The sequence below is a fragment of the Syngnathus typhle genome, linkage group LG6 (genome assembly GCF_033458585.1).
Source record: "Syngnathus typhle isolate RoL2023-S1 ecotype Sweden linkage group LG6, RoL_Styp_1.0, whole genome shotgun sequence".
Taxonomy (NCBI): domain Eukaryota; kingdom Metazoa; phylum Chordata; class Actinopteri; order Syngnathiformes; family Syngnathidae; genus Syngnathus; species Syngnathus typhle.
In genome coordinates, this window is record NC_083743.1 from 7041147 (window position 1) to 7056824 (window position 15678).

Genomic DNA, 15678 nt, shown 5'->3' on the forward strand with positions numbered 1-15678 from the left:
CTGAGCCCTTTCAAATGGGACCAGTCTAAGCCTATATGTAAACAAAACCTGAAGAATTAGGCGGAGCCGAGCCGGCCAGCTCACAGTAACTCCTCGGAACCATAGAAGCGTTCTGATGAAGAGGCCCGTTTTTTTTTTTTTTTTTTAATTGCGCAGAACAAAACAACAGGGACTCGGTAATGGGGTTTTAAATGGAAGCGCATTTTGGCTAGATTGTTTCACGCCCTGTGTGGGTGTGAGCACGGAAAAGAAGGGAGCGAGGGAGAAGGACACCGCGGGCGAGTGGGCGGCATTGTGTGGCAAGAACAAAAGGCGAAAGTTGGCAAATGGGGGCACTCGGCGAAAAAGCTTGGAACCAAACCGGCCGACTAATTACCGCCGCGCATTGTCAAGGAGGAGCAAACGCAACAAAACCGGGATAAAGATAAATGTTCTACCTCATCCTCCTCGCTGTCGCGCACACACAAACAAAATCCTGTAAATTGAAAAAAGAAAATACGACGACGCGAGCGGAACGAGGTAGAAGGGATCAAGGGGATTCAACCGTGATATTATACCACTAAGGCTTCTTTTATTCTTACAATCCCTCCGCACAACACGTTGCAATCTCCGTTTCCCCTTTTTTCTGCTCTATGGAGGAAAAGTTTGGGATACATTTATAGCTCAGTTGCGACGGGGGGGAAAAAAAAAAAGAGTTGCCGAAATGGACGGAATGTTATTTTCATTGCTTTTAAATATATCAGGCTAAGTTGATGCTAACAGGCTTTCTTTTTGGACGCTTACTTATAGTTGACGTTTTAGAATTTTTTTTGTTTAAAAAACAAAAAAATCTTGGAGAAACTTCCAAAGCAGCTCTACTTTATTTCACGGACTGAATGTCGGGGTGCAGAGGCCTAACATCTTCTGGCATGTTCCTTCTGCGTCCAGCTCCCTTTTTTTTTTTTTGTGTCTCGCTTTGTTCTATTTTGACAAGTTTTTCTGCAACCACGCTCCCCTTTTTCCTTAACTGTGGAGCATTCACGGGAGCTCGCCTTTCGATTTAGAGATAAAAGCGAGGCCGTCGACGTCGTTCCCGCCCCGCCGCTGAGCTCCTCAAACTCGCTGACAAAGCTGCCAGATCTCATTTGGGATCCCGTAGCCGGTACAGTCAGCGATGGGCAGCGCAAAGTCCTGCTCCAGCCTTGTCAGAACAGAAGCCTCCAAGTGTTCCTTCTTCTTAGAGGCAATGAAAGCTGATTTCTTTTGTCTATCGGGTCCACTTATATTTCTTGCGTTTCTTTCATCGCTTCTCTTTAGCTGAGCGTCAAGCTTTAACTACTATGTGGCACCAAGTTTTTATTTATTTATTTATTCATTTATTTACATTGATGGCTGCCTGGATTCACATGACTACAATAGTTTTATTTATTTATGTATTTGTTTGTTTGTTTGTTTGTTTGTTTGTTTGTTTGTTTGTTTGTTTGTTTGTTTGTTTGTTTGTTTGTAGAGGTTGTCCAAACGCTCCCATTATTAATCTAAGATCTTGGCACGCAATGAATCTACAGTGCATGAAAATTCTTTTGTCAGTCCAAACTTTTGCTTTTGGCTCAAATATTAGGCCAAAGGATGTGGAGCAAACACTTTTTACCTCCTAGAGGTAAAAATGCTGCCCTGTTGTGTTTCAACCAATTTTTCTCCGAGGCTTGGCACGGTTACAGAAGCACCACGATGAGAGCACATCTCGTCGACGGACGGGAGGAAGGGAGAGGGACAGGACGCTTGGCTGGACTCCAGTTGTGCTCCTCGCCTTGCGAGAGAGGAATAGCCTCCATTATCTGCCGGCATTTTCATGTGGAGAGACAAGCAGGAGAAAATCAAAGACGCAGGTGAAGGGGGTGGAATGAGACATTTTTGGCTCTCGCCACAGGTTGGGCATCCATCTTTGAGGAATGATTTTTGCACTTGACTCCCCCACCCCCCCCACCCCCACCCCTGCCTCTAATTGACGACACACCCAAAAGGTTCTCGCATGCTATTTCAACGAGAGAGTTCCCGGACCCAGTCCGAGCCATCAGTGGTCGGTCTCGGCGTGTCAAAGCCGGGGCTTAAAATGAAACGTCCATAATCGCCACGCCGGCATGTTAATTTTCCAGTCTAAAGGGGGGCAGCTCCCTTTTCATCATCAGGGCGAAAGCTGCCGAATATTCAGCGCGCTGCAGATGTTCATGAATAATGTCTGTGGCCAAACCCCTGGCTGAGAGAGGGGGAGGAGGGGGGGGGGGGGTGCTGGCTGAGCGAGGCCAGATGAATTACACGTAGGGGGGATCTGACAGGCGGCGTGGAGCTTTGTGATCATTCCAAAGTTCTAATAATCTCTCTCACCTTCTCCATCTCGCCGGTAATGAAAGAGAATAGGTGATTGCACCTCAGGCTATGTTCGACACGTAATGACTCCTCCAAAGGCGCAGAGCCGCCGAGGAAAGAGATGAACTTTGAATAAGCGGCCAATTGGCCCTGACAGAGTGATAGAGCGCAACAGCCATTCTTGTAGCAAAACAGACGTGGTGCTAATTGATTATCAATATTTTAAGCAAAGCCATGAAAATAAGAATTAAGGGACAAGAAGGGGAGAGGGCGAGGGGGGGGGGGCGATGTTACGGTTGTCTTCTTACGAGCTCGGGAGGGGGCCTGTCATTCTCTCTCTCTCTCTCTCTCTCTCTCTCTCTCTCTCTCTCTCTCTCTCTCTCGCTCTCGCTCTCAATGCATTGCTATCATATTAACATTTTACTCTGACAATTAAAAATTGACCCCAGAGACTCAATCCCAACTTCACTGTTCACTTTTGAATTTCCAAGCCTTGGTGGAGATCTCAATATATTTTTTTTTTGCCAATCTTTTAATAGCGTTTTCAAGTCCCCACCCACCCAAAAAAAGACTACAATGCAGGCACACTGAGCCTTCCACAGTAGAAAAAAAAAAAAAAAAAGAGCAGTCGGACCACCAAGCCTGTGGCTCTGCTGTGGCACTCCGTGTTTGTTCCTGTAATGTGGTCAGTTGAGCCGAGCCCCATTGACACAGCCAGAACCTCTCCTCGCTTTTCTCTTCTTCTAAGTGGCCGACCCTTTCGTAGTCTCCTTGTGTCATTATGGCGATTAGCCGCTCCGGTCTACCTTTCATGTGCGGCGGTGGTTTTGATGGTCTTAGCTACCCCCCCCAGCACTCGCAGTGCCGCCCGCACACACAAGACACATACTCAGCGCTGCACCGTCACAATGGAATCCAACAGGCTTTCGGCCGGGGTGGAAGGGGGTGAGTTTTATTCTCCACCATTCAACAGCGTAATCAAGTGCGCTCACCCTAAAATAAGTGGACACACACAAGGGCTCACACACATGCATATTTTTGCACCACAATTGCTGTGAATACTTTTTTTATATTACTGAGTTACAGAAATATAAATCTATTATTGATGATTTGGGGAAAGCCTGCATAAAAGTTGTTTAATTTGAATTCACTCAAGTATTTGGCAATCGGATGTGGATGTTTGTCTCGTTCTTCAAACAGGTAGCCCGACCTAGCATGATTAGCCAAATATTTTCCGTGTGCCTTTTAATATCGTCCCACAGTCCAAAGCGTGGTAGGAAAAAACAAAAAGCCAAGTCCGCCAGATGCCAAGAATGAAAAGAAAAGCAAAGATTTGAAGGACGTGAATGAGATGAGAAGGAAGGGGAAAAGAAATCGGAGGCATAACAAAGAGGAAGTAGCGTGCGGAAACATGACGGGGTTGAAGTCGAGGGTGAGATGTCATTGGCAGGCCACGGGATGCTTTAATATTTCACAGAGTGATCCCTGCATTATGGATTTGCTCTGATTGCCCTCTCAAGACCTGCGATGTGCACTTAGCCACTCATCTCTGACAAAGTTCTCCTCGCAGAACTTCAGCCCGCCATGTCTGAAAGGCGTACACAAGCCAATTAGAAGACGCACAACGTAATGTAATGTTTTAATATCCGTGCAGAGGCTATTGAAATTTACACATGCTATTTTCATACTTGAACTTCGACCTGGCCACTATATCGTAGATGCTTTGTTGTGGGTTTTACCTTCCCCTTAGGCAGCTTCGTGTTCTGTTGCACGCGCAGATGGACGGACCTCTTGTTAGTGGACGCGCAGCCCGTGGCGCTACGCAGTCCTCCCGAGTAAAATCCCTTTTTGATCTCGCTCTGACCGCTGGAGGCCTCTGAAACTCCCTGCCCATTTTCCCCTCCGTTGTGTCCTCACCGGCCCCGGCTGAGCGAGTTACGGGCCACTGCTCCGGTCCAAAGGTCAGGTGCAAGTCCGGGACCTGAAACACCCACCCACGAAGTGCCCCGTTGCAAAATTTATTGATCTCATGATACCTGCTCACAACCTCACACCTCCTAAAGGTCAAGGTTGCACCTGAAGGGAGGAAATGGCCTTGACACACAAGTGTTGTGTTCTTCTTAGAAGAACATAGGAGCAAATCACCCACAAAGTTATTCATGATGGGGTGAGAAAAAATGACGTACTGTACCTGCACTTTGCGGGAGCTCCTCAAAGGTTCGTTTCGTAGCAAACCATGCAAAATGAAATGCTTCATAGAATAACTCAAAAATTCAAAATGTCAAAGCAAAAAATCCTTAAAAAAAATGTTGACAGAGTTAAAAACGATTTAGATTATGCCATCACCTTAATGAGAAGCAAAAATAATTTATGTTAATAAAAATATTAATAAAAATAATATATACTATATATATTTGGTACACACACCTTTAAATCTTAATACCGAACTTTTGGGAAACATATTAGGTGAGCAGAACATAAATACATTGGCTACATGCTAATTATGCTAATGACTTCCTTTCTGGTTTAATTTGTATGGCCCTGTTTGTTCTATTTCAATTAGTTTGACGGATACAAATGGAAACGTTCAAAATGTTCTTTTAAAATGTTACTCCAAAGCTCTTCTGGCAGTCAGATGTTGGCAAGTTCAGTGCGGAGGTCAGCGTGTCAGCCCGGTTTCCCGCCTTTGCTTCATTCCTCCACGAAAACATCCAGCAGCAGCTCTAATTGATCTCTTTATATGTGAGGCGTTCAATCCGGACTCATGTGTGACATCTCCTGTGGACTATTGTCTTTTTACAGCCACGTGATGAACACATGCAAACACACATTTGAGAGGAAAGGCCTCCCACTCATGTTGCCTGCGTGCTGCACCACCTAGTGGCTGAATCGGGCAGTGCTTCTCCCTGAGGTCAAATGCAGCTGCTGTAGACCTGTTTTATCTCCTCCTCGTTTTGATTGGCGGCGGCGGCGGCGGCCATCGACGCCCGCCCGCACGCCCGCAGTCAAACGGGATATGTTGCCCGCCAACACGTGCCCTCTCGCATTTACACGCATACGAGCTAAGTGAATAACAGTTGCGCTGACCTCAGCCGGCTGCTTTATTTTTTTTTTCCCACGTGCTATAGACTCGCTACAAAAGGTGGGCTGGATGCTGCTCTTTCAAACTCTATAATGTAATATCTATTCTCACTTGTAATCCGCGCGCTACATATGTAGAGCACCTCGCCCAAGGCCCAAGCAACAAGCGCACTCGCCTTCCCTTATCCGCCCTTAATAAGTCCATAACTCACCTCAGCTTTAGATTTAATTGTTTATCCGCGCGTAAACGCATTAACCCTCTGCTGTGTCTGTTTTGACCGTGGTCCCCCGACAAGCCCCTGCGACCGCCGCTCCACACGTCCAATGAATAGTCCTTCACCGTTCCGTAATAGGGAATCAGCGTCGGAGCAAGCGAACATTGGCAGCGTATAAAGAGATAAATCAGATTGCGGCTCTTGCTTTGCCAGTTTATTGAATCGAAATTGTGAGCGGGCCGCGTGGCCCCCGTCGGCCTTACACGGCCCATCCATCTCCCGGCTCATAATGGCCCCGTTCCACCTGGTGGGAGCGTTATTACATTTCCCCTTCTAACGAGACCCCGCTAATCCTGCCAAGAGGAAAAAGAAGCGATGGAGGAAGTGAAAAGAAATGCATGGCAACCTGCCTCACTTTCTTCCTCCCCTTTCACGTGAAACATCTTCTGGCAGCCATTGCGGGGGATTCCCCCGAGCTGCAATTACACTCATAATCGGGACGCGCTCCGCCCCTTTCACACGGCCAAGATGGAACGCAGACTAAATGAAGTGAAAGAACCTTTATTACCCGCTTTAATAAAAGTCCATCGTGCTGTTACTCAATATTGGACTGGAGCCGCGAAAGCGGCTACGAAAGATATTTTTATGGAATTAACATTTTGCTGTCATGTTCACATTTGGTGAGCCATGATTGGTCATCCTTTTTTTTTTTTTTTTTTAAATTGGCTTCCTCTGTGAAAGGTCTAGCCCAACCCCAAGTTAATCAAATCAGAGGTGTCCCAATACTTTTGCCCCTGCATGTTTTGCAGCTCGTCTTTTCAAGAAGCGCCCCTGTTGATGTCATTAAACGACATCCCTGGCTCTGCGCTCGGCCCTCGCTTCCATTGTTTTGAGGGGGCCGGGGGGCCCCGCGAGGCGTTTTGCGCTGATGAGAGATGGATAAACAGTTTGATTTGCTGCTATCGCCCCAAGGCTCGGTGTACTGGAGAGACGAGCAAGAAACGGCGCGAACGCGGGGAGGGCTTGGTAGAGGGCAAAAAACAGAAGGAGGAGAGGATAAGAGACGCTTTTGGCAAAGGGATGGAGGTGGAGGATAAACAACGCTAAAGAGGCGTCAAATCAGCCCCCCCCCCCTGATGTTGTTCACCAGCCTTTTCACGCTCGCTTGTTTGGTTGTCCCCCCCCTCAAGCTGTCAGTATTTCCTTTCTCCTACACGGCTGCCATCTTTCCGCTTGTGTCTCCGGACCCTTTTCCCTCCCTTTTTCACCCACATCACACCTCACTGTCTCTTTCCTGCCTTCCCTGTAGCCCCGAGCAAAGCAACGCACGCACACACCTACACAGGTGTCCTCGCACAAACACACAACTGGGCATGCTAAATAAATTCTTGGCTGCAATGAGAGCACGCACAGGGTTGAGCAAAACTGCCAAATAGTGCTACATCACTCCCCCCTTGCTAAGCTGCTCGTTAGTTTAAATTTGTTATACCAGGGATTCTCTAACTTTTTATATTAAGTATGATTTTTATGACAAAGAGTCAGAAACAAGTTCGATTTTCAAAGCTAAAATTCATTGAAAGGTCTGGCTCTAAATTATTTGACTGTTACTACTCACTGAATCAGTCACAGTAGTTGTGAAACTCTTCATTCAATTTGAATGTAAGGATTATACTGCCCCCTGGTGGCCAAGGTGCACACACCAGAAATAGCACAATGGCAATAGGCGCCAAAGTATGATGTCATGATGCCCAAACTTTAATTCTCCACATTTTGTTTTTATAAAGATTGGGAAAAAAAGTTAAAGAAATTTGGAGCTCATTCATTTTAATGAGGTATGAAAAAGTAATTATTATTATTATATATTATTATTATATTTTTTATTAAAAAAAATTCCCCTGCCAAATTGTACAAAATGATGTATTGGATCACATTTGACCATAGCGCTTCCAATGTAATTATAAACTCACAAAATGTTGAATTTCCCGGTTTGCTTTTTGACCCGAACCTTCGGCTTTTTAAATTGGGACTTTTAGCGTCGAGTTAAACAGATCCAATAACACGCGGGCAATGTTACACACACACACACACACACACACACACACACGCAGAGGGAGGTAGACGAGGGTTCACTCATCCATGTCGAGTCATTGTCAGTAAAGATGCGTAACCTCCAGACTTAACCAGCCGTAACAGCCGTGTGACGGCTTCTTTGTCTACGCCAATTAGCGAACAAAACCGGCGGCGCAGTCGAGCTCACCCTGTGGCCTCACACACACGCGCGCAGACACACACAATATAAACACTGTTTATGTATTTTATGTAACAGTTTTGCTTGGCAGCTCATAGAGCCACTCACTTCCAATGAGGCATTTCAAACAAAGTACACTCCCTGCAACAATCTGCCGTCAGACTCCCACAGTTGTGCCCTCCTATAGCGCGCACGCACTTTCCCTGCGCTCTCCTCCCACTCTCATATTGCGTTCACCTCAGCTAAAAAAAACCACAACAACACTGCAGCCTACTTTTTTCCCCTCGCTGAAAGTTTAAACTCATTAAGTGTAATGATATTGGAGACTCAATTTTACATAACTCACTCATCAAGCGGCGAAATCGCAATAAAGGCGAATGGCTCCATCGAGGCCTCGCCGCCCGCAAAATAAATGATGTAGTGCACGACGGAAATGTAATTAATTCACAGGCCGTATTGATAGTCCTGCCACACGGCACATTGTGTCTTTTTTTTTTTTTTTTTTTAACGTTGCTTAACATTTTGATTATTTTTTTATTTGGGCAGAGGTATGAAAAGAGATGCTTGACGAGTGTTTACTCCCGCCCGGACGCCCGGCTTGCTTTTAAGCATTTCATTATGCCAACGAGATAAAGAGCTGCAAGGGATGGAGAGAGAGAGAGAGAGAAAGAAAGAGGCAGGGTGGCTATCTTTGACTTTTTGCAGGGGAAACTACTTCCTGCCTGCGAGAAATCAAGATTCGTTTTGTATCGTGTTTTCATTTACTGCTTTGTGATTCCTGCATACTGTTTTCAGCACATCATGTTCAACTTCAGACTAAACGTGTAACTTTGTTTCTGCGTTTCAATTTATATCATTATATTCATTAACCATGTCTTTTCCTCTTTTTTCTTTTTAGCCAAAACAGATGAAGTTCTTAAGGCCAAAATAGCCAGGCAAGAGCAGGAGACCCGAAAAAAGCTGGATATAGGTAAGTGTTGTGTGAGCGTGTGCATCATACATTTATAAAGGGGAAAAAACATCGATTTAAGTTTGATTGATTTGAAACATCAATGACCCAAATCCTAAAAAAATATGTTAATTGGACTCAAGCAAAAATGTCAAATGGTTCAATTTGTTACATTGTGTTTTTTTTATAAATAATAGTAATAATGATGATGATGAAGATACATATATATTTCATACCAGTTCATTTCATTATTAAGATTATTGTTGACGTTTTTCTTTTACAGCTCATAACTTCAATGAGTGTTAAAGTTTCTTGTCAACTGCTCTTTTCTGTTTACTTTTGACACATCATCGACTGTAATGAACGTACATATGTATGTCTGTTTATTTTTGGACTTCATTTGCATTAAATGCAAAGGAAATATACATACTTTACACTACAGCCAGATTTTGCTGCCAGCATGAAGCTCCCCAGTGGCCAGAGATATCGTATATACACACACAAGCGTGCGCTGACACACACACGTCCCGATAGACATTCAAATAAAGCCAAGAGTCATTTCCACTGGATATGCTGGTGATAATAAAAGTCCCGCGATAGAATAATGAGGCTGGTCCTTGTTCTGACCAGGGCACCATAGAAATGAGAATGTGTCTGTCTGTGTGTGTGTGTTCAGCAGCAGAATAATTTGTTCTAGTGTGGGTGTTCTTTTGTTTTCTTTTTTTTTTCTATCGCTCTTGTAGCTTTGTGTATTTTGTGGGTGCTTCCATGGAGGAGGAATGGCAATGTGACCTTTAAAGTTAGCTGGCCTTTTTGGCTGAATGAAAGTGCAGCCATCATCATCATCATCGGTTTAAAGTCCGCTTTCCAGGCGCCGCTGGGTTGGACCGGGTTCTCGATATGGCTTTCTTCCACCGGGAACGGTCCATGGCCATCAGAAAGTAATTAGCCTTGCACTCTTGCTTTGGTCCCCAGCTCTGGTTACTATGTATTCTCCTCTCCTCATCCTCCGATTCTTTTACACCCTGTTGTTGTTTGTCTCCTTTTCTCTATCCCACCCGTACGATAACATTAGCTGAGTGTCATCAACATCGAAACTTTTTGTCTCGCCTTTTCTCTGCTGCCTCGTTTGGCTCCCGCCTGTAATGACAGCCGAGGGACAGAACAGCTAAAAATTAAATCGGGCCTCCTTTTCTTGTCCTTGAGTCGTGGAATATTTCAGTAAGGGCTTGGGGATTGTAATATTCACACACACTGAAAAGAAAAAAAAACATTTAATATTGTTAGCCTGTAATGTTTTATTTTTTTCTTTTTTTTTAGATACACCATTTGTAACAAGCATGTTGCTATATTTTATATAATATGTTAGTTATACTATCAGATTAACGATATTACAAATTAAGACTTTGTGCCAAAAAAAAAAAAATCCCACATGTTCTATAATCATACAACTAATGCAGTGTAATGGTGAGTTGCATTTTTATTAATTTTTAGTTTTTTGTTTTCATATTTATTTCTATGCTGGTACATTGAGTGAAACTAGCAACTATCCCTCATCATTATCAGTGTCGTTGTCGATCAATCGACTTTGACTCGACTTTCATCGGGTAATTTCCCAACTACAAAACATCGTTTGCCCTTCAACCCATGCTGCCTAATATTTCTCTGATGTACCAGGAAGGCCGTGGGATAAGGTCTAACTTCTTTCCCGAGATGTGAACTTTCCCTGTGGCCTTCTCCCTCACTGCTAGACACAAACCCAAGTAGCGATCAGCCAACCGTATCCTCCGCTGCCCTTCCTCCCAGCACCAGCGAGATGGAAGAGGTGGGCCACTCTTGCAGTTTAGCAACAGATCACCAGGGGTCTCCGCATTCCCCGCAGGGTCTCTCCGAGGTCAACTCCGCGAGAAAAGTTTACACCGCTAAAGTCGAGCGAAACGAGGGAACCTTTTAAGAGTGGAAGGGGAAGAGCTCGGAACGCTACCTCCTACACGCCTCGTTTCATAAATAGATTCGAGACTGGCAGCGGGTCCGCGTTAGCGTAGCGCTAATCGAAACCACCCGGATCTGATTCATGTCAGCGCTGTGATGTGCGTGCTATCATTGCTGCGAGGAGATGATGGGAGGGAGGGAGGGGGGACGGGGGGGGGGGGGGGGGGTTATCATCAGGGCTTTTGTGAGAGAAAGAAAAGGGATCAATAACTGGCCCCGTGGCCATCAGTTAACAAAGTAGTCTCCACTTAAAAGAAATGTTTGCCTCGCTGGTTAAGGGCAGCCAGATGATGCTAGCGCTTGAAAAAGGAAACGTGCGAAATGAAAGGCGCTGAGAATGAGAAGGGGAGGATGGTTTCCTTTGTTAGCCGCATGCCTTCAAGTCAAGAGATTGCACTTAGCGTACCCACAAGGCGCACTTGACATCAGCGCGGCGCAATCACTGTGCGCTTTTTTTGGTTGTGCAAACTGTTTTAACAACGAGCAGTTATGAAGGTGGCCAAGCTTTCGGGGGCAATCTGCAGGCCACATCATTAGGTACGCCCGCACAATCTACAAAGTTCTCATCTAAGTTGCAGCTGTGACTCAAGTTTTATTTTGTTTTGAGCCACAAAATTAAAAAAATAAGTTTATAAATATAATAAATACACATATATACATATAAAATAATAATATAAAATAAATTAAAAGACATTTAGGATTTTTGTTGGATTTTTTTTCTTTTTTATAATTACTAAGCGTGTTTTATTTGTGCAGACGAATAGTGGATCTCTGTCGATATGTTATGTGACACCGGGCCTAACAAGGATGATGTTTTAGCCCCCCGCGTGCCGCTCTCTGCCCGTTCCCTCAAACTAGCAGCAGATTGGGAGATCATATATTTTAATGAGACGTATAATAGCTCTTTAACCCACATCATTAGGGGAATCTATACCTACCGTTTGCTCTTTGGGCAGCTAAACGAAAGGACTGTTTCCCTAATTACTTTGTGTGTAGGACAGGTCACGGGGTGGGTGTGTCCTTGTCTGCGTGTGTGTGTGTTGAGGAATTATATGCCCATTAAATATTCAGCTGTAGCCACTCGCTCGACCCAGCAACCATTAAGGCCTCGTCGCTGTCTAACTAGCTCTGTTGTCAATCACTTTTCACTCTTTTGGGTCGCCATTTGTCCAATTTGGAAGAACTAGACTCAAAGCGCACTATGGCGTGCAAATCCTCGTGACTCGGGAGATGTTTTATTTGGTGAACACGCGCAACATTTCGCCATATTAATTGTCTCAAAATATTCATTTGATCACTTTATATATAAATAACAATCCATTTGTTTTCTATTGAGTGTTCCTGTTCCTGCTGACCGGTCGCCAGCCAATCACAGGCTTAATGCGTTTCGGTTTAACACAAATGAAAACTAGCCTGACCCAATTTTCTCATCTAACGTTTTTGAGTCCAGCAACAGAAAATGTCTCAAACTGGATTTTTTTTTGTCCTTCCTAATACACAACACCAAATATTATGTTGGCAAGCGCTTTCAAAAATGGTCGGCTGGATAAATCGTTTCCTCAAGCGGACAAACACGAAACAATTTGTCACTCTAAAATTTCCGTTCGCATCCAGCGCCGGCCGGTTTGTGTGTTTTATAATAAACGACGCGATGCCTTTTCTAATTGAAAGTAATAAGTAATCCCTTGGATAAGATGCTGTTGTGTGATCCAAAGCCTTCGTTTTGAGCCGCAATAAAAGACAGGAAATGAGAGGCAAGTGAGAGTGCCCGCTTGGACATTGATGCTTAATGTAATCTGCCTTGAAATCAAATTATTTGACCCCGCAAAGCCGAACAATACAAACTCCTGCCGGGCTGCTGTTAAATATTTAGCACGTGCCTGTCATGAATACAAATGGGGCGCAAATTAGAATCTACAGGCGCGTGACCCCCATATCACACCCGGTGAGCGAGGGGGCGGGCGGGGCGGGGGGGGTAAACTGGCTGCGCTTTAAATGTTTTAATTACCGAGGCCACCCCGTGGCACGCCGAAGGACAAGTGACCAAATTCAACCGCTAGTAAACACGGGATTTATTTTTTTCTCTTTTCAACTGTCCACCATCTCATCACATTAACAATAACATACGGCACTGAAAGATGTCATTGTGTTAATATGTGATCCGCACATGAATTATGACTGCACAGATCCCCCCTCAGTGATTTTGCTGTAAGAAAATCCCGTTTGTATTGATTTGCTAACGATCGGCGACGTGAGCCCCGTCTCCCGTCCTTACTTGTGATGAATGGCCTTATTTGTTGTGTTATTGTGCTCAACACAATCATGCCAGCAACAGTCAGACCAACATTGAGCCCACACTTCACCACCTCTATTTGTTCCAGGAATTAAAGCTCGCTTTCTTTTTTAGACCCACAATGCACTGCAGGAGCCATTTAAAAAAAAAAAGAAAAAAGGAGAGCAGACCAGCAATTAATTACACTTTTGCTTCAAAGAACCATTTTAAAACAGTCCGCTCGCAACGTGCATAAAACCATCCTTTCGATTTGTGCCTTGCCGGTATAATGATTGATTGGAGATGAAAAGTGCCACAGGCTGCCTTTATTTGCTCCTCTCTCCTCCCTATTCATTCAGGTGTGCACCCCACTCGACCCCCACCACCACCCCACCCCACACCGAGACCATTAGTTATGCAAGGCTGCTAAGCATTGAATCACTGTTATGCTCCCCGGGGAAATAAATTTGGCAGAAAATCAGTGTGAGAAGATTTAATTATCACGAGAAGACCTTTCCCCCCCTCCCTCTCTCCTCCCAAACTCAGCCCCTCCCCAAAAAAAACAAAAACTAAATACAAAATAACACCATTGGGGTGCCAGCTTTCTCTTTAGCTTCCGTCTCCTGTCAATTTGTTTCATTACAACCGGATAAACCAAGCAATTACGCCTTTATTGATCCCCCCGACCCCCACCCCTTTCTTTTCATTAATGCAAGTTTCTTTCTAACCCCTCCCATCCCATCTCATTATATTCCCTCATAGATGTCGACGGTGTATATGAGCCAGTGACTGCTGGCCATGTGAGCGAGAACCCAATCCCAGCCACTCACCCCATGTGACCTTTTGTACCTGTGTGCGACACACACATACATACACAGCAGCGCTCGAACAAACAAGTCGGCGTGTCAACTTCAGCTCTGCGCAATGATAACTAAAGCTTGAAGTTGATTGATTGCCGATCACGCGGTTTTGTGTGAACGACACAGGGGGGCCCTCAAGTCTGTGGAAATATTTTAAAATGAGACCAGCATCATGGTCACGCGGGGGATATTTAAGTCTATCCTCCAAAAATGTTTTTATTTTGTATTTAGGAATGACTTTGCGTGTACACACACACACATTGAAGTTATTTGTAATTGATTTCCTCAAGTCCTTGTCCCGCACTCATTCAGGTTTGGCGCGATTGACAGCCCCCTTTTAACCTTCTGTGATTGGTAATCGTTTCCCAGGTCACCCTTATCAATTAACCCGTTACCAGTAGCACAATGTATATTCAGCAAACTTTTGATGAGTGACAAGTAAGGCGAGGCACTGATAATTGTTGAATTAATCAGGCTGACGATTCGACCGTGAATCTTAAATTTTTTTTTTGTTTTTTAGCCAAGACATTTTGGACAGTTGTGTATTTACTACACATACTAATAATTGGGGCAAATAATTTCTCGGGATCAACAAACACAAGATTATCGCCGGCACCGATACTACAACACCGATACCGCTTAAACAGCATACCATATTCTTTTTGGCTATGAGTGGTGTTAGCAGTGTATTTAAAAGCTTTACTCAACTTCAAATTATTTGTCGAGCTGTGACCTGCTGAAGAAGGTTCTGACTTCTCTACAAGTGGAAAACTCCCCTCCTCCCCCTTCCCCCTCCCTTGTGCGTCAAAGCGGAACAAGCGTACGTCTGGACATGATCTCACACACGCGCACGGCAGCGGCGCTCGGTGCGGTCTAAGCGGGTGGCCAGACTGCAGCAGTTCGACACACCCGCAGAGCGTTGCAGGTCAAAATGGCGTCATCCTCCTGGGTGGCGCTGACCCAGCCTAGCCCTTCCAACTCCCTGCAGGGTACACATCAGCCGTCACATAGAAGTGATTGTGTATTTCTCGGTGACATAAGCACAGTGCCGATGTCCAGCGGAAAACATTTAAATATATTTAATAGTGTCTCATTATCGTTTAAAATATTAATTTCTTATATGCAAACGATTTATTTAAAAAAAAAGGACAAATATAACAGTAAGAAGGTTATTAGTCTACAAAGGAGGTCAAAAGAGGAGGGCTGAGGGCATTTTCCTAATTAATTGTTACTGAGAAACACACGTACTCGGCCGTGACCTTTCCTCATATATTTTGTAGCAGACCACGCACACACACACACACACACATTCACCCTGTCAAGCAGTCCAATGAAAGAGAGAATCAATTAGACCGGGAGCGAGTTGCTCGATGGCTACATGTCAAGAAGACTCACGTACGCATGTTTGCTAGTAAACGGAGCTCGTTTCCTGGATTCGGATTACATCATTTTCATTCTGAAGCGCTTTCCCCAATTAAGTCATTAGCTGCTTGGTGTTTCTCGGTTGATACACTTGTTCATAAAAAAAAAAAAAAAAGCTGACCAGGGATCAAAATACCGGCGACCTCTGCACTTCTTGCATGTACACACACACATAGGACGACAGCCGAGTTAATTGTCAGGCTCATCCCTTCAACTGCTTGTTATTTCTGCTAAAGGGCAAGACTTGGTATTCTCATTGCCCTAAAATGACACTGTGCCGAATAACGGAGCTGCGC

At 44.6% G+C, this 15678-nt stretch overlaps 1 protein-coding gene across 2 annotated transcripts in view; it reads left to right on the forward strand.

The window, feature by feature from the left end:
- Positions 1 to 15678, forward strand: part of LOC133155976 (serine/Arginine-related protein 53-like) — a 67150-nt gene that overhangs the window by 44922 nt on the left and 6550 nt on the right. For both annotated transcript variants that reach the window (XM_061281676.1, XM_061281675.1), the window contains exon 7: positions 8786 to 8857. In XM_061281676.1, the coding sequence (XP_061137660.1) occupies positions 8786 to 8857 (72 nt within the window). The remainder of the gene's footprint in view (positions 1 to 8785; positions 8858 to 15678) is intronic.